This window comes from Argopecten irradians, chromosome 12, assembly GCF_041381155.1.
Source record: "Argopecten irradians isolate NY chromosome 12, Ai_NY, whole genome shotgun sequence".
In the NCBI taxonomy this organism is placed as follows: domain Eukaryota; kingdom Metazoa; phylum Mollusca; class Bivalvia; order Pectinida; family Pectinidae; genus Argopecten; species Argopecten irradians.
The window spans coordinates 26,086,293-26,111,460 of NC_091145.1; the positions used below are offsets into that span (position 1 = coordinate 26,086,293).

The following is a 25,168-nucleotide window of genomic DNA, read 5'->3' on the forward strand; positions in this document are numbered from 1 at the left end:
GGATGCCCTATCTAGATCTCTTACTTTCATTTTCAGTCACTTCGGTACCTAGCCCGAGATACTCTGGCACCAGACTTAGACATTATGACAGATAGATGTCTGGTTTAGGGCCAGAGCGCAGTAGTACTCGAAAACCTGGAATAAGCCGACACCGTTTGGTATCGGGCCAGGTACCACCGAGAAGCACCACTAACCTTAGTCTATTCAAGGATTTATAAGTCATATACGTCCTTGGTCTATTCAACAAATGAATATCATATCTACCCAAATAAAGCAATCCGTCGATATTAAAGATGATTTGCATACTACGAGAAAATGGCGACGACGACGAGGGAAATTTAAAGTTGAGGAAAAGAAACTACTGTGTTGACACAATAGAACATGCATGCGTGATGAAATGGATGGCTATGAGTAGATAAATTATTCATTTGTTGAAAAGACCAAGGTAAGTGGCGATTCTCGGTAGTAATATTTTGTAAGTAGTCTGAATCGGAGAGTACCTGGCCCGATACCAAACGTTGTCGGCTTATTCCAGGTTTTGGATTTCTACTGCGCTCTGGCCCTAAACCAGACATCTATCTGTCATTATGTCTAAGTCTGGTGTCAGGGCCAGAGTATCTCGGGCTATTCGATACTTATCTACAGGGCCGTTTTCGTTTATTCAGAACAACCGGTTCAACCGTTTGTTAAGTCATTATTTCATGTATAAATTCTGGCGAAGCGTCGAAACTGGCTTGGTCTTGTTGTTCGTTTATGAATTAAAGACGGACCTGGTGATTTTATATTGTTTTCAGGCTAGCCTTGGCAAAACCCTCACAGGTCTGTATAAAAAACTGCAGGTCCGTCAGGATTTTTCCTTGAAATAATGACTTAACAAACGGTCAAACCGGCTGTTCTGAATAAACGAAAACGACCCAATAGTCTGAAGGGTTCTGACTGGATCTGACCCAAGGCTACTGATATCAGTAATCTGCTAAATATTGTGTTGAGACAATTTTCGACCAACTCTACAGCACAATATTTAGTTCAAATATCAATAGGATAGCAAACTGCCTCTGTTAATCCCCATGTTATTTATAACAAAGTGCAGGTAATATGTGTTTCTTATATATAATTATCATTACAATGTTATTCTCGCCCATGTGTTTAACTAAAGAGGTTTGAGGAAACCACAACTTGATTATTAAGAGTATTCACCAACAAGCCATGAGGTCAGCCTCAGAAGAACACCAGACTAGTGATGAGATGATTATTGTAATAAGGGGCATAGGGATTCATAGTTTGGGCCTTCTTTTGAGCTTATAAACATTAAAGAATGTCCAACAATTTAGCAAAATTTTGATATGACCAAAGTTTTTTGAATGTCAATTGTTTTACCATCATAAATACTAAATGATAAACACTGACACATTGATTTAAGAAAAACTTAAAAATTTTCCTGTGGGACTCACCAAATTTTGAGAACCCCTATTCATGTATTTCCTTGAACTGGGACTCGTCAAAATTTGAAAGTTAGTGTTCTGGACTCACCTTAAAGGGACAATTTACTCAGGCTAATTCTTTTACATAACAAGGAAGGAAAATATGGCATAAATGTATTGTTCTATATATCTTATGAAACATATACATAAAATATTGACAAATTCCACGTCATTGTTTAGTATTTTGATTGGTACCTTTGTAATTACCAGGGCAAGAAACTTATTTTGAAAAGCACTTGCCCGAATTTAAGATTTCATGCAGTCTAATTTTACCCTAAACAGGGATATTAACATTAAAACCGGGCAAGTTTACACCAATTTTCACTTGCCCTGAAGCAACTTTTGCCGGTCTCGGCCCATCAGACCTGGGATATTTCTTGCCCTGATTACAAATCGTTGATCAATACGATTAAGCAGGTACAATATGTACTCTGTACCCATACCCATGCCAAAGTAACGCATGTTAAACAAATGAACTACATAACCACTGAGGAGGTGATAAAATGATTTTTTAGGCAAGACACTTCACTTAATAAGGTAAACAGATAGCTATAGTAACTCAGTGCGATATGAGTAGTTCTAAACAAAAGTAGCATTACTCTACAAGCAAGGGACAGGGTTCGGCATACAACAATGTGTAATGGCGGACAGCGAGCGAGTTTGAACATTTCACACGCATTTCACCGCCATGGGCTTTTCTGGCATATCACAGTAAAACCGACTGATCTATTTTCTATTAGAACTGGGGGTTTTCCCATATATGTACAAATTTTAATTCATGATCAACTGCCGACTGACAGGTAATCAGCTACACACACTATGGCCGCGTGTACGACCGCGTGTACACAGTGAAATCAATTAATATTATGTATACACCTTTGTTATTGTTTAACAGGTAGGTGTCGCAAGTTGTGGTGAATAAAACCACTTCTGTACATGTGTTTTACGTACTATTAACGTTAAGCTTAGTTATTTATTGACAAAAAGGACCCACAAGTCTGTTTCTCGATATCGCCGTTCGTTTATATTGGACCATAAAACGCAACTAGCAATTTCAAGAGCGATAGAAATATTACGTACGTGCAGAAGAGTCCGCCGTTTATTAGTAAGATCAAATCGTCGTCTGAGTGCCGTTTATTACCGGAGTACCCGTTTTAAAATTTGCAGACATGTGCGCGGAAGTGAGGTCACGACCGCACTGCGCTTGTTCAGAACTTCTATTCTTTGTTTCCGGGCGGGATTTCCCGTGTTAAAAATATCATGTAACCGAGAAAATACCAGATAGCAGGCACGATACGTTTTCCCATATATGTACAAATTTTAATATTCTTAGACTGAATTGTCCCTTCAAAAATCCTGATTAAATTGCTGTTGAGTCGACTGTCAAAACTAAAACTGCTGAGCTAAAGTTTTATCCAATTTTAATACAAATTTGAGTGGTGTATGTTGTCTGATTATTACGATTCATTGATTACCAATTTCCGTCCAATCTCCATCACTACACCAGATATCCATTATAGACTCTGGTGGCATAGGAATAGAGTGGAATTACTTGCATTGAAATAGGATAAGGCTTGTATTAGGACTAGTATGTTGCACAATCCTTTTAATATTGCTCAATAAAATTAATTGAAATTTACTCTTGACTATAGTGTGTAGTTGTTATTGCTAGTATAAGTAATATAACTTGGTATCTAATCCTTATCCACAGTAACAACATCACCTTATATGAATTCATATTGAATGAACTGCTTTCTTTTCTTTTACAGTTTAAATGGAAAACAATATGTAACACCATCAGCGGTCAACTGAAACACAGCTAGCGATATGTTTGGTCAAGGCTTTGGACAGACAGGTGCTGGACCACCTGTGTTTGGACAGGGAACAAGTGGACAAAATCAGCCAGCATTTGGCACTGGACAGACAACCACTGGTTTTGGTACAAGTGGGCAGACACCATTTGGAGGAACAAGCCAGCCAGCATTTGGATCGACAGGACAAGCACAAACTGGCTTTGGAGGTACATCACAACAGTCACCTTTATTTGGTGCAACTACAAGTTCATCAGCATTCGGTGGTACAGCAGGGTTTGGTGCAACTACAAGTTCATCAGCATTCGGTGGTACAGCAGGGTTTGGTGCAACTACAAGTTCATCAGCATTTGGTGGTACATCAGGGTTTGGAACAGCCACAAGTCCATCAACGTTTGGAGGTTCATCATCAGGATTTGGTGCAGTAACAAAATCAACAACTTTTGGGGATGGTCAGGGCACATCTAATTTTGGAACTGCCTCAACATCAAGTTCTTCAGGATTCGGTCAAACACCTGCATTTGGTGTAACAACTTGTACAGCTCCCTCAGCATTTGGCATGGCCAATACCTTTGGGACTGGAACAACAACCAATGCACCAGCGTTTGGTTCAGGTCAAACAACAAGTGGGTCAGCATTTGGTAAGACAACAACTTCATCTATTTTTGGTGGTTCAGATGCGAGCACTTTTGGTGGCACAACAAAATCATCGTCAGCGTTTGGTGGTACAAATCAAAATGTTTCATCTGGTTATGGTGCTTCTGTACAAGGCACAAGTACTTCAGTATTTTCAAGCTCAAGTCAAAGTATTCCTGCATTTGGTGGCACTGGCCAAAGCAGTTCAGGTTTTGGTAATGCAGGCCAAAGTAGTTCAACATTTGGTGGCACTGGCCAAGGAGGTTCAACATTTGGTGGCACTGGCCAAGTAGGTTCAACATTTGGTGGCACTGGTCAAGGAAGTTCGACATTTGGTGGCACTGGCCAAGGGAGTTCTGCATTTGGTGGCACTGGCCAAGGGAGTTCTGCATTTGGTGGCACTGGTCAAGGTAGCTCTTCATTTGGTGGTACTGGCCAAGGGAGTTCTGCATTTGGTGGCACTGGTCAAGGAAGTTCGACATTTGGTGCCACTGGCCAAGGAAGTTCGACATTTGGTGCCACTGGCCAAGGAAGTTCGACATTTGGTGCCACTGGCCAAGGTAGCTCTATATTAGGTGCAACTGGCCAAGGAAGTTCAACATTTGGGGGCACGAGTCAGGGCGGTTCAACTTTATTTGGTGGCTCTACTAAGAGCAGTTCAACATTTGGTGGCACTGGCCAAGGTACCCCACCTGCAGTATTTGGGGGGACAGTGAAGGGCAGTTCAGTCTTCGGTGGTCAAATAAATTCAACATTTGGGAGTTCAACAGGATTTGGTACCGTTACAACTGCACAAGGACATCCTGGACAGCAACAAACTAATAAAGGTACATCAACTCTGGGGACATATACTTTATGTCATATTCAGAAACTGTTCAGATAATTAACTCATTTATCTGAAATTATTTCTTCAAGGGGAAAAGGATTGATGCATCAACAAACCTTTTTAAGAATTATTTTACAACAATTGTGGCAAACGTTCTGATCATCACTGTAATTGGTAAAGTAGCTTATGAATATGATTAATTGAAAATTAAATATAAATTTAATATCTTTGTCTGAGGTAGTGTACATATTTTATGGGTGAACATACATTGAGGATATTTTTAAATCAGACCTTACCTCTAATTATCATGATAAAAACAATAGGTCAAAGCATAAATTGGTTTTACAGATACAGGGTCGACAGCCAGTCTGGTAGCTGGGACTACTACAACCAATGTTTTTGGTGGAGCTTCAAAGACAAGTGCTGGATCTGTGTTTGGTGGTCAAGCAGCTGAAAAGTCCCAAACAGGATCTGCTGCAGATGTTCCTTTGTTTGGTGGGGCAACTGGTGATCTCTCCAAACAACTGCATCCCCCAAGGACAACATTCATCATCAAACCAACCATGTCATCAACAGGTAAATAGAGTATATATTCTTTTTGTACTTTGGTGTGCCTAGGCCAGGGGAAAGAACCCAGAGCCTTCCTCACAGAGGCAAGCTCTAACAAGAAAATATCGCAGTCTCCCAAAACACACACAACACAATTCATACACACCGCACACACGGGAGGCCATCCTTAGATGAACCTGGCTGTTAATGGGACGTTAATTTAATTTTTTTAAAACTCGCTTTGTACAATGCCGATTTTGATGATGTATTTATCATTTCTGGCCTCAAAATAATGAAACAATCCAAAACTGCTATCGTTAAGTTTGATTTTAAAGGAAATCATAAATAATGTTGCAAAAATTATATCATTTTTTATGGATTAAGTAAAAGAAAATTCAAGGTGTGATAGATTAAACATCTAAGTGGTTCAGTGCAGGTAAGTGTAACCCATTCAACAGGATTCCGAAAGGAATGTATACAAGTTTGGCATCCATAGATAAATAATCAAAAATGACCTTGACAACATCACAATGGGTGTAGCAGCTTCAGTCTAAGAACACCCATGTTTTCCTGGTCATCCATTCATTCCAAGATTATTTTGTTATTCCAAAGGAATATAAGGATGAATCAAACTGGTCATTGAACTGGAGTTTGCTGATTATACTACAAGGATTATGCAAAAAGCAGGCATATAATTGCACAAACATATTTATAAATAACTGGTGTCATTAGTTATATGATTTCTTTAAGTTTCTTTTACATCTCTTGTAATTGTGTACATTTAACTTCCTGGAGTTTTCTTATCAGAGTGTTTTTTTCTGTATTTTCAGAATACAGAGTTATCTGTCCATGTGGGTAGGTGTTGATTGTTACATCATGTGTTTGCAAGCGTAACATCATACTGAACAGAAAATGATGTGAATCCCGCTCATAAAACAATGATGTCATAATGGATACCTAGACTACCTGCAAGGGAGGTAACTATGTAATATGTATAGACGGTGTATCACTACATTAAAACATGTTTCTTTTAAAACCTTTATTACCAGGAGAGGACACGAAAGACTCAGTAAAGCCTGGAGGTGCAGCCCTACAGGATCAGAATGGTACGGAGGTCTCTGCCAGTGGCTCTTCAAGGCAACTCTTTGGGAAAACAAGTAATTATACTTATCTCTTACTTTCATATGAGAAGGAGATTTTCCATGAATACACAGACACATGATATAGACTACAGATATTGTAAATCTTTCTGATTACTAGTGTTTGAAATAGGATAAAGGGCAAGTATTAAGCTGTATTTATTTCTATGGAAATCTTTGCTGCAAGATATTATAATATTGGCATCATAATTTGAAGACAAGCTACTCTGTTTATATTAAAGTGATAGAGAGAGAGAGATTATAAATAATAAAAAGAGAGAGAGAGAGATATTATAAATGATAAAAGAGAGAGAGAGAGAGAGGAGAGAGAGAGAACTTCTAAATCATGGAATCAAGTGTTATTTTTACTTCGTGATGATGTTTTTTCTGTGATGAAATATTTTGTTGGTGGGAAATATTTTTCTCAAATAATTTGAAATTTTAGGTACTCAAACTCAAGGTCTGTTTGGTAAAGGAGCTGAACAGTGACACACGCAAGTTGGGGAGGAAAACAAGTCTTTGAAATAATCACACAAAAATACACAAATTAAAAAAAAATCTTAATACATGTAAAACCAGAAATCAAAACTTTTGATTTCATCTTTCTGTATAAACTTGGTTGTTGTTTGTCAGATGAAGCTCCTCGGGCCAAGAAGACCATGTTACGCCGTCTGTCATCTGTGTCCAGTGATATGTCTGACAAGGTTGTGATCGTGTGTAGAAACGTACCGGCTAAATATAACAACGCCAGGAATTTACGAAGTCACTTTTCAAAATTCGGATTAGTGAAACGAACTTTTCCAAATACAAGACGACAGCAGGCTATCATCCACTTCAACACTCACGTATGTTAAGTACTGTCATTGAGATATTATAATGCAAAACCTATGATGGAACAGGCTGTTAGTTTATCATTTATTCATTAAGTGCCCGTAATAAATTTGTGGGAGTCTTTGAAATCGCCCTGTCTGTCTCTGTCTGTCGTCTGCAAATCTTGACCAGACAACTCTTCCTAAAAGGTCCACTACCTTTCCGAAACGGCTTTTAATATCTAAAATGGAAATATAAAACGAGATTATTAATTTCATAGAGTCGCAAAAGCTATCAACTTACCAGTAATACTACACTTATCATCACCTTCTGAACAGTTGAATTTGAATAAATAAAATGTTAATGCTCATAACGTGGGGCGTCTTATGATTCTCACCGTCGTCCTAAATACCGTGCGGAAGTAGATTATCATTGCCACTGGAGACAAAACAGCGAAATGAAACTAAACTGTTATCACATATTACGCAGGATATCTTGTATAAGCTTCAAGTTGTAACCTCATCCAAGGCCATTGATATATATTTTTTTATGTTATCAATGATGTTTAGAAACCTTAGAAAAGTTAGACTAATTTACAATCACCTACACAGTGTATAGACTATTTGACACTTTGTCTGCAGGAAGAAGCGGCCAATGCCAAGCGACTGGGCAGCAGGATCGATCCGAGCATGAACCCAATGGAGATATTTTGGAGTCGACATAGTGTCACGTCACCGGGAGGACAAAAACAGGGCGAAGAGACACGGTCTAGTGAGCATGGAAAACGACGGGCAACAGGTATATTTTTGTGTATGATTAAAATTTTGTGCATTTCACATGCGATTAGAAATTGTAAAAATAATATTGTCTCCATGAAATTTGCTCTTAGTAGTTCTCTTGATTTTCGTATAGATTTCTTTAAATCATAAATGTTTAGGGTAAGAGATCAATAATGAGATTCATGGACTTTTTTAGGTGGTCATCTGACCCGAAGGGTCAGGTCAGCGTTTGGCGAATGGAAATTTTGATTTTTGAAAAAAAAAATAACATTTAGAGCGCCTTAATAATTTCATGATGGAGCCCTTTGGGACCTCCAAGTCAGTGCGGGCGGCGGGCGGGCGGAATATTTTGATTTTTTTAATATCATCATTTAGAGGCGCCTTAGGAATGAAAATCAATTGCTCTTGAGTTGAAACATGATTGAAGCAATTATTGTGTTTACCATTTATACTTGCAGCAATGTTCACTCTTCAATATGGGATTCAGTACGTCACATTCTCATTTCTATTGGCTGAAAAGCCTATACATTTGTTAATTACTCATTCACCCTTGTAGACACAATAAGACTCTTCTAAATCAAAGACTAAGCCATTCCATTATCAAATTTCAGGGATAAATAAGTTAAGGCTCACTCCCCTAAGAATCCTTTCAATATTTCTTCTGGAGATTGGATTGTGGAGTGGAAGGGGAGAGGGCTTACTGCTGGTCATCTGCTGTAACATTAGAATTGTACATTTTAGATACTGACAGAACCCGACCTGCACAGTTGTCAAAGTGGATGAAGAGTGAGGTGGACGACGAACTAAGCAGTATGGCTGGTACCTCAGACATTAGTAGTGGTAATACAGACAGAGCACTGAAACGACCGACAGCACAGTCCCGTCCCACACGTAATCTTAGCCCTTCGACACGCACCAGACAGGCCAGTCCTGTGACACGCACCAGACAAGATAGTCCGGCCACTGTCACTCCTTCATCCACTGAGGACATGAAGATTGGCAAAGGTACTGTTCAAATTGTTTCATCGTATAGATTTAAATATGTTGTTCTTTTGTTGCAATGATCAGGAATCATTAAAATGCTGAAAACAGTTTTATAAATAGCATTTGTTTCATTGTTTATGATACCCACCAGTAATAATTTTTATCTAAAAACGTCATGCTCTGAACTGCAAATTCAAAAGTGTTGCAATAAATATGTTTCTATAAAACACACTAATTCTCTTCAATGTTGACATAACCAAGCATAAAGTTTCTATTATCATATTATTGTCAAACTGTATATACAAGATATAGTAGGACTCGATGATCTGACACAAGATATAGTTGGACTCGATATCTTATCATGCTTCCATTTTGACTCACCACAATACACTGGAAGTCACAATTGCCATCGTAAGTCTTATGTCCTGTAGTCCCACTTTTTCCAGAATCTGTTTTTTGATAGGAACTGTTTCACGAATTGCCACGGAAAAAATCTCAACAGATTTTACTATTGACTAGGTAAACAAAATCTGGTAGTCCAGAAAATTTGCAATCCAGAGGGTTTCAGTTGTGGACACAAATGTTTGGCTTATTGAGGGGTCCAATCTTTATCACTATATTTAAAAAAAATGATAAGAGTCTTCTCTTAACAAATATGCTACTTTGCAACTTTGTGGATGTGGAAACAAGTATTCCCTTGTCTCCCCACATATCCAAACACGCCCTTCACACATTGCATCATACAGGCAGTGGCAAACACATCTGACTTTGTTGTTTAGGTAATATTAAGGAATATTGAACAACAGGCAGACAAACATATATGACTTTTGTTGTTTAAGGTAATATTGAACAACAGGCAGTGGCAAACATATGACCTTTGTTGTTTAAGGTAATATTGAACAACAGGCAGTGACAAACATATGTGACCTTTGTTGTTTAAGGTAATATTGAACAACAGGCAGTGACAAACATATGACCTTTGTTGTTTAAGGTAATATTGAACAACAGGCAGACAAACATATATGACCTTTTTTGTTTATGGTAAAATTGAACAACAGGCAGTGGCAAACATATGACCTTTGTTGTTTAAGGTAATATTGAACAACAGGCAGTGACAAACATATATGACCTTTGTTGTTTAAGGTAATATTGAACTAAAGTAAAAACCAGTTTAGTCAAATGTTTAAGGTAATATTGAACAACAGGCAGTGACAAACATATATGACCTTTGTTGTTTAAGGTAATATTGAACTAAAGTAAAAACCAGTTTAGTCAAATCTTTCTCTAATGTAAGAAAATTACACATTTTAATAGCTTATGGCCTAGTCATATCTACTGACCTAATGTCTGGGCCCAGTTTCACAAACATTCCTTAACTTTAAGGAATTCCCTATAGAAAAGCATAACAAAAGTTAAGCTAAAAGTCTAAAGTTCAGGAGCCTTCCTTAAAATCTGTGATGCGTTCCTATGGAGAATTTTAAGTGAAGGGATTCCTTAAATTTCAGAAATGTTCGTGGAACTGGATCCTGACTTCTATGTAACATTTGACCACTAGAGAGGATTATATATTGGAGATTATAATCTTTAGATGGGGACTGTCCTCTGGCTCCGATTTCTCGAAACAAAAAGTACTGACTTAAGTCAAAACTTAAGTTTTTCTCCTTACGTAACTTATGTTGATAAAATTGACTTTAAGTTTGTTTTGAGAAATCAGGGTCTGGTCTGTCAATACAAATCAGCCCAAAAAGGAGACATCAAATATTCGCTCAGCAAATCATGTGTGGATTAAAACCATTCCAACACTGAATGCTTTGATCTGAGATATTCTATCATCATCAGGTTGGTGTTATGTTAATGTATTTCTCTATCAGGGCGCACAAAACAGTCGAGTCTGGCCACAGCTAAAGCCTTTGTGGGCAGTTGTCCAGATATGTGTCCCGAGATGGAGCGCTATGATAGACAAGAGAAACGACGACTTCATGCCTATGAAACCATACAAGGTGTTGAATTACAGGTGGGTGGAAATCTGATGGGTACTCGATAATCCTTCCTTGGATTTAGGACATAAATCCATGATAAAAATGATATCTTTATGTATTGTTTGGCATTTCCTTTATTGATGTAGATCTTCATATGAATTGATTTGTGTTGTTGGTCAATTTCATGAAGAGGGTATTTTGTGATTTTTTTGGGACATTGTTTTGAAAATCTAGTTTGCAAAATGTAGAATCCATAGATTTTTGTCCTTTTTCAACCAGTTGAACACAAATTATTTCTTAAAAAGTTCTAATTTCCCTTTTAAATCAATATAGCAAACTGTTTTACCCATTAAACCATAACCAGCTCTACAGTATTTGGGTATTGACAAAGGGACAGGTAACATGTTATATGTATTATTTGTCAATATGCAGGATATTACTTATACTAAATAATAAACTTACGTATAAAAGAATGATGATTAATTTTTGCTCAGAAAAGGCATCCCACACTCATGATTTAGGAAATTTGTTCTGTTTCAGCCTGGAATGAACCCCCAAGTGGACCACCTCCGAGCTGTCAAGGAATACAGTCGATCATCTGCAGACCAGGTCAATTTTCTGTACTTTCTTGTAAACTTCATGTTTAGTGCTGTTGTTTGATAAAGCTTTTTAGATTTATGCTCCTGCCTTGAAATAAGGAAGACTAATATGTTTAACCAAGTCTGTTAGTCCCGTCTGTTCTGCTTCGTCCCATCCTTCTCTGATATGCAAACATTACTTACTCATCCACTCTTTAAACATGCTCTTATGTCGAATGTTACAAGAAAGTTCTGGAATAAGTAAATATGTTTGTAATGAAACTGGGTGTTTTATTTATTTGTTACATATTTAGTTTACCGATAGTGGAATTCTTCTGTCGAAGTTGTCACATGTCACGTCATGGGATATTATCTATGACATATTAAACAAATGATGTCACAAATATTCTCTAGTTTAACATGGAATATAACAATGTTAAGCATGGTTTCTCACTTAATTTCTTTTTTTTTACCCAGGAGGAACCACTGCCCTATGAGCTGCGTCCCGTTTCAGTTCTTGTGATGACAATGAATTACCTGCTGAGTGAGATAGCTGACAAAGGGAGTGACGGGGCGTGGGGAGATTGGTTTGATTTTCTGTGGAATCGTATGAGAGGTATACGTAAGGTAAGGCTTGGAGATTGTTTTCGCTTCTTCTGAAATCGTTTGCAAAGTATTCAATAAGGTATAAAGTCCAAGGAGATTGGTTTGTCTCTATTTTTCAAGTCATGTGGGACCTCTCTTCTGAAACATATCGTATAGTTGTATAGCTTTGTAATTGATACGTCAGGTATTTTAATTCATTAAAATTATTAAAATTTTAACACAGCTGATATTTCTTTATAGCGATGAACTCTACTACATGTGAATTATTTTGTTGTAGGACATAACACAACAACAGTTATGTGACGTCCACACAGCCGAGCTTCTGGAGAAGTGTGTCAGATTCCACGTATTCTGTGCTGAGCGTTTATGTGAAGAAGACATGTTCTCATTTGACGAGAAGATCAACAATGAGAATATGACGAAGTGTCTACAGACCCTGAAGGAACTGTACCATGATCTGATGAAGAAACACAATATTTTCTGTCATAACGAAGCAGAGATCAGGGCTTACATGATCCTTATGAACTTGAATCAGGGAGATATTTTAAGGTTAGAATTCATTTCAATCATAGCTGAAAAACAAGACATTGATACGTTTGTTCTGGTAATATTTTAGAAGATTAAGATTGTGTTTATGATCTAAAATTCTTTTGAAAATGAAAAATTATACATTGGTGTTTTCAATTGACTGATCACCAAGCAGTATGCAGTCAAGCATTGCGCTTGTAAACACTTTTCCAAGTCAAAATTACTTTTTCAATGTTTAAGCAAATGACATAGTATACACAATACAAAACGCGAAGTCACATATGCATTACCGAAATGGTTTGATTGACAGTTGGCAATCCATCAATAAGCTACAAACAGTTGCTTAGATTATAATTGGTTGAAATGACAAATGGTTCAAAATTGAACAGTTTTGAGAAAAATTCAGGACAAATAGCCAACAGTCTGTCATTCGTTTATAAAGTTTGAATACAATTTGCAATTTCATTAAAAATTTCTTTCTGTTTCTTTCCTCAGAGAAACACAGCAGTTACGAGCAGAAGTGAGGAACTCGCCTCTCATCCGATTCGCACTCCAGGTATACTCTGCTCTCAACAGTCACAACTATGTCCGATTTTTCCGACTCGTTCGTGATGCTTCTTACCTCAACGCCTGCATCATGCACAGGTAAGTGGTTCGTGTAATACTTCTACACAAATTTTATTCACAATCCACAATCAGCTGATTTTCTTTGTTATTAGTGTATCTGTCTGTCCATTCTTTCCTTTTTGCTTTTGTTACAACACTTTATCCTGCACTACTTGTGACTTTGTGAAATTCATGACCAATTCTTATGAAGAGAGACATATTGTAGTGGTACCAGTTCTTCTTCTACCTTATAGCAAATTTATTTTTGCAATTTTTTAGGAGAATGCCATTTTTCCAGATATGTGCTCTGTGAAAAATAAGAAATAAGGAATGAATCCAAATTTCAACATTTATAAATCGTTAAAGTTAATTTTCTTATTCTGAATGAAATCATGAAAATGATTTACTGAACAGCATCTGATCCTGGCAACAATTTCTGAACCGTTTATTTGGTAGTTAAACATTCTATTTTTAACAGGTATTTCACCCAGGTGCGTGGTATGGCACTGAAGAGGATCCTGTTTACGTGTGGGAAAGGACAGTACCAGGTATAATAAAGTCAAGATAAGTACTGTAACAGGAGGGACAGTACCAGGTATAGTAAAGTCAAGATAAATACTGTAACAGAAGGGACAGTACCAGGTATAGTAAAGTCATGATAAATACTGTAACAGAAGGGACAGTACCAGGTATAGTAAAGTCAAGATAAATACTGTAACAGAAGGGACAGTACCAGGTATAGCAAAGGGCAAGAGGGACAGTACCGGGTATAGTAAAGGGCAGATAACTCTGTAATATGCAAATATGCAAATACAGAATAATAAAATCAAAGTAAATTAAAATCTGTAACAGATTTTGATTCTGTGTAACAGTTTGATCTGGTTGATTATTTGATTCTAAACCAATCACAGTACAATTGCCTTTTTGTTTTCCACTACAGTATGCTATAGATAATCTCGTGAGGATACTAGGATTCGAGAATAGCACTGAGGCAGCCGACTTTTGTCAGTTTTACGGACTGAGGGCAGACAGCAGTACAGTTATCCTAAATCGTTCCAACTTCATACAACCAGAAAACAGCTGGCTCCCTCGGCGAGCTGAAAGACTGATCGAGTCAAAACGTCTTGTCAGCATTGGAGAGGTAAGACGTTTTAGAACTAATTTTATCAGGCATTGTTAAATTTCTTATCAGAAATGACTCTTTCAGACAGGTTTTGAGGGTAAACAGATCTTCTGAAAAAGAAGAAAAAGTACACTATCACTGATAAAGAGAAAGATCAAGAAAACTAAACTTCATGAAGTTTCCGTTTATGATTATTGGTTATCTTGATCTTGAGAACCAGGTGAAGTCTATTGTAGTGTTACAACAACAATTGAAAGTCTGTTATCTTGATGTGGTAAGAAATACAAAATGGTGTATGAATTACAGAATAACAACTTAATTAAACCCCATTCATAGGCTCTAATCTAAGAATGCATCGCCCATGCTGTGACAGGGTGGTTAAAGTTGTATTGCTGCTAATTTCACTGTAACGATATGTAACTTAAATATTTGATATTTAAACATTGACATGTAACTTGATGATTTAGCTCCCTAAAAGCATATGTCGGCCTATAAGAGAGCCGAAATCTAGGAATCATATATTCCTGGTTTTGAATAAAGCGCCTTCAATCACCGCCATGTTCAGTGACTTCGGTTTTTGTCAGATTCCTAATCGCATCATGTGACTGACGTTCGACAAGACCTGCACGTGGTGAGCCAGGTAACTAGCGTAAGCACACATGTGTTTGTTTACGTTTTCCTTCTGGCCTATATGAGCAAATCATGCTAGTATATGTCCACAGATTGAGTATTTGAAACATCCAATTTACACATTACCGTAAAATGTTGTGTGTATCAAATATTGTAATGTGCGAGCATTATTTTCTTTGTAGATAGAGTCTGATGAGGTCGACCACATATTTTGTTTATGAAAAATTGTTGATATTTTCTCTTGGTTTCACAACTCTCGTTTTACTTTGAGATTGTCGCGACGATGTTCGGAAGAGTTCGGAATGATTCGGCATCTTTCGAACCTATTTTTCACATGTACATGTTAAAAAGATTTTTTACCTTTATAATCAAAGATACTTCCAGTGCTGCAACTTTATAAAAAGTGGTAAAATTAGAAAGTTTAAACCTCAGGCAGACGGAGAAAAATATGTATAACACTTAAACAGTTTTCACTATGACCAAAAGAACGAAAGTTATAGACCATACAACTTTAAGATGTCCCAACATATTACCACAAACCCTCCACGTCTTAGTTTTGAGTTTGAATACCATGATGGGCAGTTGCTAGGTACTGACTGCTGGTCGATGGTTTTCTCTGGGTACTCCGTCTTTCCTCCACTGTTACACCTAGCACCTAGATGTTAACAATATTAAACCAAAAACTGTACAAACTTTGTATAAGCTGTGACCTTTGACTTTATATGTGACCTTGGATTATTTATAGGTTATCAATGGTTGTCATACTTGTATAAGCTGTTGTGTGACCTTTGACTTTATATGTGACCTTGGATTATTTATAGGTTATCAATGGTTGTCATACTTGTATAAGCTATTGTGTGACCTTTGACTTTATATGTGACCTTGGATTATTTATAGGTTATCAATGATGGTCATACTTGTATAAGCTGTTGTGTGACCTTTGACTTTATATGTGACCTTGGATTATTTATAGGTTATCAATGATGGTCATACTTGTATAAGCTGTTGTGTGACCTTTGGCTTTATATGTGACCTTGTATTATTTACAGGTTATCAATGGCGAGGCTCTGTCCCCACTAAACCTACCTGTCCCATCCTTTAGTTTTGATGATAACGGCAAGTTTACAGCGAATATTGGTGTGTCTGCTACAGGTTAGTGTGTATTTGAATTTTGCAATGAAATATATTACACTACTTAAGAGATAAATCTGAATATAGTAACGTTGATAATTTGATAAACTAAGGCTTTCAGATATATTTGAAAATTTAACTGTTTGCATTCATCTACTGTAAACCAACCATGAGTTGTTTCTAAACAAGTTAGCAGTGTTAACTTTTACAGAATAAAAATTGAAATCCTGTATATTGAACTATGAATCCATTATAATATTTTGTATGTTATTATATTCTGCTTCAGATATGGTGGACTCTCCTGTTTCGATTGTTAAATCTGAATTGGACTCTGCCCCACCGGTCTCTGTCCCACCTCCCTATCCTGGTCCAAGCCAGAGTAGGCCCGTGGCACCACCTCCCTATCCTGGCCCCAGCCAGAGTAGGCCTGGGATTAAGATCGAGACTGGGTTGGAATTTAAACCTCACATCCCTGTCCAGTCAGTGGTACAGCCTGTACAACCCCAGCCATTACAGCCACAACCTATACAGCGTATACAGCCCCAGCCTATACAAACCCAGCCTGTACAGCCACAACCTCCCAAGTTTACAGGCCAGGTACATTCATTACTGTATACAAACTTATTTTCACTCATGATTTAGAATTTAGAATTTGCTAAATTGAATTGCTGCAAAAAGATTTAACTACAAGTACAATAAAGCATTTATCTGTAAATCACGAAATTAAATCGCCATGAAAACACTGTTGGGCAACAAAATACGAAAGTATTAAAGTTAAACACATTACCGCCATCATATACATGAGGTCCTGTCTCTTAAAATCAAAATTAGAAAAATATTTTGTATCAGTGTCCATTGTTTTGAAAGGCATTGTTTGTTTGTGTTTAGGAAGTGAAGGAGTGTGCCAAGTTCCTGTTCTGGGAAGTTATTGATGAGTTTTGTGGCCAGATGTCTGAAGAGACACACAGGGACGTACAGATAAAGTTGGATGAAAGTCATGCCATTGTAAACCGTCTTGTTGAGGAGTTTGTTAAGGATGACGTCAGGTAATTTCAAATTAAAAACTTGATTACTTAGTGGATATCATAGTGAAATTGTGTTCTGCTTCAAATTATAATGTAAAATACTGTTCAATAAAGGCTCATATTTGCATTCTCTTTGTATAAGTCGAACATATGTCTATGGCTGGTCTGTTGTTTTTCTCTGTGTATTAAAATACTGTAAAGGCTTATATTTACAATCACTTGTCTGTGAAGCTAACCCAATATATGTCTACCGCTGGTGTTTTTTCTCCGAGTACTCTTAATAGGACATTAAACCACTGAAACCCAACCAATTATAAGGCGATGAATACATCTATAGTCTGAACATTATATAGCATTAGTGTTGGCATGGAAAAGCCAAATGATTGGTCAATCTTATGGATGAAACCATTGTTTATAAGTGCTTTTATCGGTTTAAGATCTATACTTTTAAACCAGACACCCCTAAAATGGTTAAATAATGTAAATATAAACATTGAACTATAGTTTGTTGCATCTGTAGTCAATATAGATACCAAAGCTTCACAGAAAAGAAAAATCATATATATTAATATATATAGTTGAATGCTTTAATGTGTGATATTTACAGTGTCCTGTCAGAAGCCTACTACAATGAGATCCAAATCATCCGTCAGCGTCAACTCAAACAGGAGAGGGAAGCGACCCTAAAGAGGGCTATGGCCGCGCTGGTCTCCGAGGTCATCAAGGAGGTGACCAATCAGGAACTGCTTAACTTTGCCACAGCCAAGGTCAGGTATGTAGGTCAAGGTCATTTTTAATGTTGGATCAAACTTGATAATTAGGGCTTTTCACTTTTTGGTGAAAAGACCTATTGTTTTCGTTAAGTTTCTTATTCTTCTTATTATTATTATTATTATTCTTATTATTCTTCTTCCTGTTTTTGTGAACGCTCTCTCGGTCAAACGGTAACACACAGGTTAAAAATGATTTCAGTATGTTTTAACCAAACATCTGAAGGTGTTCCATGAACAAAATTAAGTAGGTCAAAAATTCCAAAATGGCCGCCATGACGTAAAACCTTAAAACCACAAAAACTGCTTTAACTCAAAAAATATGAAAGCTATTGCAAATCTGAAGGTATTTTATTGTAGGGAATGAACATATCTAACTTTTACCCATGACATGTTTCCACAAAATATGTCTTGTTAAAAAGCTCGCTAGAGGTCAAAGTTTACAAAAAAGTGACTATTTTTAGAATTTTTTTTATTATTCAATTTTTTCCAAATTTTTTCCATTGCATCGATGCAGTATCTCATTCTGAAGGCTTTGATGTCTTCAAATTAAAAATTAGTCCACTAAATAATTTTTTATGACGTAATTAATATTTAACTAAGATTTTTTTTTCAAATTTCGACAATTATATTTTAAACATCTCCTCTGATTCCACCAGTGCAATCAAGCCCAAACGCACTACAAATCTTCCACTTGTCACCGTGACCAATTCTTGTTAATATGGTGTTGATTCAAATTCAAATATGGCCGCAATGACGGCACTTCCGGTTTAACCTAGACATCCATAACTCGTTAACCACTGAGCCAATTCCTTTCATGTTTTTGTATGTTATGTAGAATAGCATACTGAGAAACTTTGTAATTGTACATTTTTCTCTAAAATGTCAACTTCCGAATGATCATTGACTCATAATGGAAATTCGCCATTTTCGGTGAAAATCACGAAAAAAATCTTCTTGTCAAGTTCTACATAGTATAGAGGCTTCATGATTTGCATGAAGTAAGCTTAGGTAGTTGACTATCGGGTTTGAAAAAAATAAACGAGCTTGACCGTCATCCAAGGTCACAGAGTGCGTGTGATTGTAGAGTTATGAAAATAATCCTGTGAAAATTCAGCTCATTGAGACAGCCGTAGCTCGTTAACCACACAGCCAATTACTTTCATTTTTGGATATGTTATGTAGAATCAAAAATGAAACAATTAGTTTTGTATCATTTTTAGCTCACCTGGCCCGAAGGGCCGGTGAGCTTATGTCATGGCGCGGCGTCCGTCGTCCGTCGTCCGTCGTCCGTCCGTCCGTCCGTCGTCCGTCTGTCCGTCAACATTTCCTTTAAATCGCTACTAGTCATAGAGTTCTGCATGGATTGTAACCAAATTTGGCCACAAACATCCTTGGGGGAGGGGGAACAGAACTTGTATAAATTTTGGCTCTGACACCCCCGGGGGCAGGAGGGGCGGGGCCCAATAGGGGAAATATAGGTAAATCCTTTAAATCGCTACTTGTCATAGAGTTCTGAATGGAATGTAACAAAATTTGGCCACAAACATCCTTGGGGGAAGGGGAACAGAACTTGTATAAATTTTGGCTCTGACCCCCCGGGGGAAGGAGGGGCGGGGCCCAATAGGGGAAATAGAGGTAAATCCTTTAAATCGCTACTAGTCATAGAGTTCTACATGGATTGTAACTAAATTTTGCCACAAACATCCTTGGGGGAAGGGGAACAGAACTTGTATAAATTTTGGCTCTGACCCCCCCGGGGGCAGGAGGGGCGGGGCCCAATAGGGGAAATAGAGGTAAATCCTTTAAATCGCTACTTGTCATAGAGTTCTACATGGATTGTAACCAAATTTGGCCACAAACATCCGTTGGGGAAGGGGAAACAGAACTTGTATAAATTTTGGCTCTGACCCCCCCGGGGGCTGGAGGGGCGGGGCCCAATAGGGGAAATATAGGTAAATCCTTTAAATCGCTACTTGTCATAGAGTTCTGAATGGAATGTAACAAAATTTGGCCACAAACATCCTTGGGGGAAGGGGAACAGAACTTGTATAAATTTTGGCTCTTGCCCCCCGGGGGCTGGAGGGGTGGGGCCCAATAGGGGAAATAGAGGTAAATCCTTTAATTCGCTATTAGTCATAGAGTTCTACATCGATTGTAACTAAATTTTGCCACAAACATCCTTGGGGGAAGGGGAACAGAACTTGTATAAATTTTGGCTCTGACCCCCCGGGGGCAGGAGGGGCGGGGCCCAATAGGGGAAATAGAGGTAAATCCTTTAAATCGCTACTTGTCATAGAGTTCTACATGGATTGTAACCAAATTTGGCCACAAACATCCTTGGGGGAAGGGGAACAGAACTTGTATAAATTTTGGCTCTGACCCCCCGGGGGCTGGAGGGGCGGGGCCCAATAGGGGAAATATAGGTAAATCCTTTAAATCGCTACTTGTCATAGAGTTCTGAATGGAATGTAACAAAATTTGGCCACAAACATCCTTGGGGGAAGGGGAACAGAACTTGTATAAATTTTGGCTCTTGCCCCCCGGGGGCTGGAGGGGTGGGGCCCAATAGGGGAAATAGAGGTAAATCCTTTTATTCGCTATTAGTCATAGAGTTCTACATCGATTGTAACTAAATTTTGCCACAAACATCCTTGGGGGAAGGGGAACAGAACTTGTATAAATTTTGGCTCTGACCCCCCGGGGGCAGGAGGGGCGGGGCCCAATAGGGGAAATAGAGGTAAATCCTTTAAATCGCTACTTGTCATAGAGTTCTACATGGATTGTAACCAAATTTGGCCACAAACATCCGTGGGGGAAGGGGAACAGAACTTGTATAAATTTTGGCTCTGACCCCCCGGGGGCAGGAGGGGCGGGGCCCAATAGGGGAAATAGAGGTAAATCCTATAAATTGCTACTTGTCGTAGAGTTCTGCATGGATTGTAACCAAATTTGGCCAGAAACATCCTTGGGGGAAGGGGAACAGAACTTGTATAAATTTTGGCTCTGGCCCCCCGGGGGCTGGAGGGGTGGGGCCCAATAGGGGAAATAGAGGTAAATCCTTTAATTCGCTACTAGTCATAGAGTTCTGCATGGAATGTAACCAAATTTGGCCAGAAATATCCTTGGGAGAATAAGAACTGAGTTTGTAAAAATTTTGGCTCTGGTCCCCGGGGCAGGAGGGGCGGGGCCCAATAGGGGAATTATAGGTAAATTCTATAAATTGCTACTTAATTGTCCAAGAGTTTTGTATGGATTGTAACTAAATTTGGCCACAAACATCCTTGGGGGTAGGAGAACAGAACTTGTATAAATTTTGGCTCTGACCCCCAGGGGGCAGGAGGGGCAGGGCCCAATAGGGGAAATAGAGGTAAATTCTATCAATCGCTACTTGTCCTAGAGTTCTACATGGATTGTAACCAAATTTGGCCACAAACATCCGTGGGGGTAGGGGAACAGAACTTGTATAAATTTTGGCTCTGACCCCCCGGGGGCAGGAGGGGCGGGGCCCAATAGGGGAAATAGAGGTAAATCCTTTAAATCACTTCTTCTCATAGAGTTCTGCATGGATTGTAACCAAATTTGGCCAGAAACATCCTTGGGGGAAGGGGAACAGAACTTGTATAAATTTTGGCTCTGGTCCCCCGGGGGCAGGAGGGGTGGGGCCCAATAGGGGAAATAGAGGTAAATCCTATAATTCGCTACTAGTCATAGAGTTCTGCATGGAATGTAACCAAATTTGGCCAGAAATATCCTTGGGAGAATAAGAACTGAGTTTGTAAAAATTTTGGCTCTGGTCCCCGGGGCAGGAGGGGCAGGGCCCAATAGGGGAATTATAGGTAAATTCTTTAAATTGCTACTTAATTGTCCAAGAGTTTTGTATGGATTGTAACTAAATTTGGCCACAAACATCCTTGGGGGTAGGAGAACAGAACTTGTATAAATTTTGGCTCTGATCCCCCGGGGGCTGGAGGGGTGGGGCCCAATAGGGGAAATAGAGGTAAATCCTTTAAATCACTTCTTCTCATAGAGTTCTGCATGGATTGTAACCAAATTTGGCCAGAAATATCCTTGGGGGAAGGGGAACAGAACTTGTATAAATTTTGGCTCTGATCCCCCGGGGGTAGGAGAGGTGGGGCCCAATAGGGGAAATAGAGGTAAATATTAAAATTCCTTCAGAAAAGAAACAATGAACCTGTATTCAGAAAATTATTTGGCATTACAAACCAGGTGAGCGATACAGGCCCTCTGGGCCTCTTGTTGTGTTTAAACGTACAATTTAAGGTTGGAAATAAGGGACAAAGTTCAAAAATGCAATTTTTCGACAAAATCATTAAAAAAATCTTCTCAATTTCTAGAAGGCCTAGAGACCTAATATTAAGCATGAAGCATGCTGACATAAATGCCTACCAAGTTTGTTAATGTGATTGACCTTGACCTATATCAAAGGGCACTCAGGCTAACAATCCTAAAGTCTTCAAATGACTTATTGTAAAGTTCTGAAAGGCCTAAGACCTGGTATTGGACTTTTGGTACGTTGAAACTAAGCGTTACCGAGTGTTTTATAAATGACCATGAACGAAGTAGCTTTTAGGTGAAAAGCCCGTCAAATTGTCCCGGTGACAATTTCTAGTTGTATGATATGATTTGTAATAAGGTTGTCTAGTTGAAGATCAGATCAGATTTGTATATATTACATTATGGTCATTAACTATTGCTGCTAAAAGAGTAAGTATGTTCTGATGTCCAATTAAAAATGTATTGTAAAAAATGGTTAACTTCAAAGTCAGTGATAAAACTTGATAATAATGATAATAATAAGTTTTCTAGTTGAATGTACATGCTGATATATTGTAAGAATTAATGAGGTTCAGCTATATCTGAAAATAAACACTTTTAATGCTTTTATTGAACTTCAAAAATGTACCTGTGTCTTTAATGGCTTGTCAAGGCACGAGAGAAAAATTGTTCTTTTAAACTTGATAGTAAGTTTATAGATTATGAAGAATTGTGTATTTATTGGTTAGGGAGATCAAGGCTGAGCTAAAGGAGCAACAGAAGGCCCGGTGTTCTATAGATGTGGGTGAAGACTTGGTAGAGGACGTGGTGGACGAGCTGGTACAGTCCGTGGCCTCGGAGGTCCACCAGAAGGATGTTGTGGAGAGGCTAGAGGAGCTAGCAGACATTGAGAAGTGTGTCCAACTCAGAATAGCTGGCAGGTTTCTTCTGGCTTGGAAAAAAGAATTCTTGGCCCGACAGAAACTTAAACGTGGCATGCTCACCTTCCCATCAGCGCCAGGTATGGACTCTGCTTCAGAACAGATTAATATGCTCATCCCAGATAGGAGAGACGACGGAATTGTCGGAAATAGTTTCTCCATCAGTAATGATGGCAGACTGTCACTGGCATCAGCGATACAGCTGTCCAATCAAAGATGGGTCGAAGCCAAGCTTCTCAGTGCCCATGAATTATACCAGAATCTTTGTCAGTACAAGGCTTGGCAGCCATTTGATATTGTGAAACTTGTTGGAGGAAATGTACAGAAAATCATTACCAGAAAACTCAAAGGTAAACAACACTATTTGAATTTTCATATTTCTTATTTGGAGTTAATTGTTCAGATTTGGTGTATCAATTTCATCTTTGTATTATAGCCTTATAAGCAAAACAAGTTTTATATAAAAAGCATTCAGCAAATTTTTAAGACAATTATAAAATCAAAATTGATTCCATGTTTGAGATAATAAAGAGTTGTTGTCATATTTACAAATTGTTATCCATTATATTAAATCTCCAGAAATATTAATGTATGAAGTTTTTGGTATATTTGTAGGTGAGCGGCCTGCCTCAATCTACTGGAAATTGTTGTTAGCCCTGCCAGATCCTGACACCTGTGAAACAGAGAGGGAAAAAGTAGCCACTGGTCAACTCAACCTCTGGTTAAGGTCAAAGTTCTCAAAAAGTTCAAAAGTGACAGGTCAGGTAAGTTCACAGCTTACTTATTTGACAGGTGTTGGCCTTATGGATTGGTTCAGATTTTTTTCAGACCTTCAGCAAAACTATTTCCCAAGTCAATGGTTTAGAGGCATTTAAGGCATTTAAATCTGTATCATAAATACTTGCAAAATCTGACTAGTTTAATTTACCCTTTTTTAGGTCATCTTCGGGTCAGGATGACCTATAGTCATCGTGATTTGTCCGTCATCGTGCGCCTTAACTGCTAGGCGGATGTCATCCATATTTGGTGTGAAACAATATTGGGGAAGGACAATCATATTTTATATAAATGAGCTTGGTCCGACCCCTAGGGGCTGAGGGGTGGGGCCCCAAAAGGGCAAATTTCTTATTTTAAGCTTTAAAATCCTACTCCTCCTTCATCCTTGGATGGATTTCATCCATTTTGGTGTGAAACAATATTGGGGAAGGACAATCATATGTTATAGAAATGAGCTTTGTCCGACCCCTAGGGGCTGAGGGATGGGGCCCTAAAAGGGCTAATTTTCTTAATTTTAGCTTTAAAAACCTACTCCTCCTTCATCCTTGGATAGATTTCATCCATATTTGGTGTGAAATATTATGGGGTACTGACAATCATATTTTATATAAATGAGCCTGGTTCGACCCCAAGTGCTGAGGGATGGGGCCCCAAAAAGGCAAATTTTCCTAATTTTAGCTTTAAAATCCTACTCCTCCTTCATCCTTTGATGGATTTCATCCATATTTGGTGTGAAACATCATTGGGGAAGGACAATCATATTATAAATGAGCCTGGTCCGACCCCTAGGGGCTGAGGGGTGGGGCCCCAAATGGGGAAATTTTCTTAATTTTAGCTTTAAAATCCTACTCCTCCTCCATCCTTGGATGAATTTTATCCATATTTGGTGTGAAACATCATTGGGGAAACACAATTATATTTTATATAAATGAGTCTGGTCTGAACCCTAGGAACTGAGGGGTGGGGCCCCAAAAGGGCAAATTTTCTTAATTTTAGCTGGCCCACTTCCTGTTTTAAGGTTTCAGTCTCCGATCTCAATGAAAATTGGTCTATAGGGGTTTTAATTGATGCCGAACAACATGCAAACATTTTCGTAAAGATTTTGGTATTCCAAGATGGCCATTGGCCCACTTCCTGTTTTAAGGTTTCAGTCTCCGATCTCAATGAAAATTGGTCTGTAG

General features: G+C 38.3%; 1 protein-coding gene across 1 annotated transcript in view; it reads left to right on the top strand.

Moving 5' to 3' along the window:
- Window positions 1-25,168, top strand: part of LOC138305013 (germinal-center associated nuclear protein-like) — a 33,934-nt gene that overhangs the window by 196 nt on the left and 8,570 nt on the right. Inside the window, exons 2-22 of the mRNA XM_069245427.1 lie at window positions 3,251-4,755; window positions 5,103-5,330; window positions 6,353-6,460; window positions 6,888-6,927; window positions 7,038-7,287; window positions 7,894-8,050; window positions 8,773-9,041; window positions 10,521-10,524; window positions 10,887-11,029; window positions 11,535-11,603; window positions 12,050-12,199; window positions 12,456-12,727; window positions 13,202-13,351; window positions 13,791-13,860; window positions 14,253-14,453; window positions 16,115-16,217; window positions 16,483-16,793; window positions 17,085-17,242; window positions 17,829-17,993; window positions 23,019-23,560; window positions 23,826-23,974. Coding sequence (XP_069101528.1) covers window positions 3,309-4,755; window positions 5,103-5,330; window positions 6,353-6,460; window positions 6,888-6,927; window positions 7,038-7,287; window positions 7,894-8,050; window positions 8,773-9,041; window positions 10,521-10,524; window positions 10,887-11,029; window positions 11,535-11,603; window positions 12,050-12,199; window positions 12,456-12,727; window positions 13,202-13,351; window positions 13,791-13,860; window positions 14,253-14,453; window positions 16,115-16,217; window positions 16,483-16,793; window positions 17,085-17,242; window positions 17,829-17,993; window positions 23,019-23,560; window positions 23,826-23,974 — 4,986 coding nt within the window. The 5' untranslated portion in view covers window positions 3,251-3,308. The remainder of the gene's footprint in view (window positions 1-3,250; window positions 4,756-5,102; window positions 5,331-6,352; window positions 6,461-6,887; window positions 6,928-7,037; window positions 7,288-7,893; window positions 8,051-8,772; window positions 9,042-10,520; window positions 10,525-10,886; window positions 11,030-11,534; window positions 11,604-12,049; window positions 12,200-12,455; window positions 12,728-13,201; window positions 13,352-13,790; window positions 13,861-14,252; window positions 14,454-16,114; window positions 16,218-16,482; window positions 16,794-17,084; window positions 17,243-17,828; window positions 17,994-23,018; window positions 23,561-23,825; window positions 23,975-25,168) is intronic.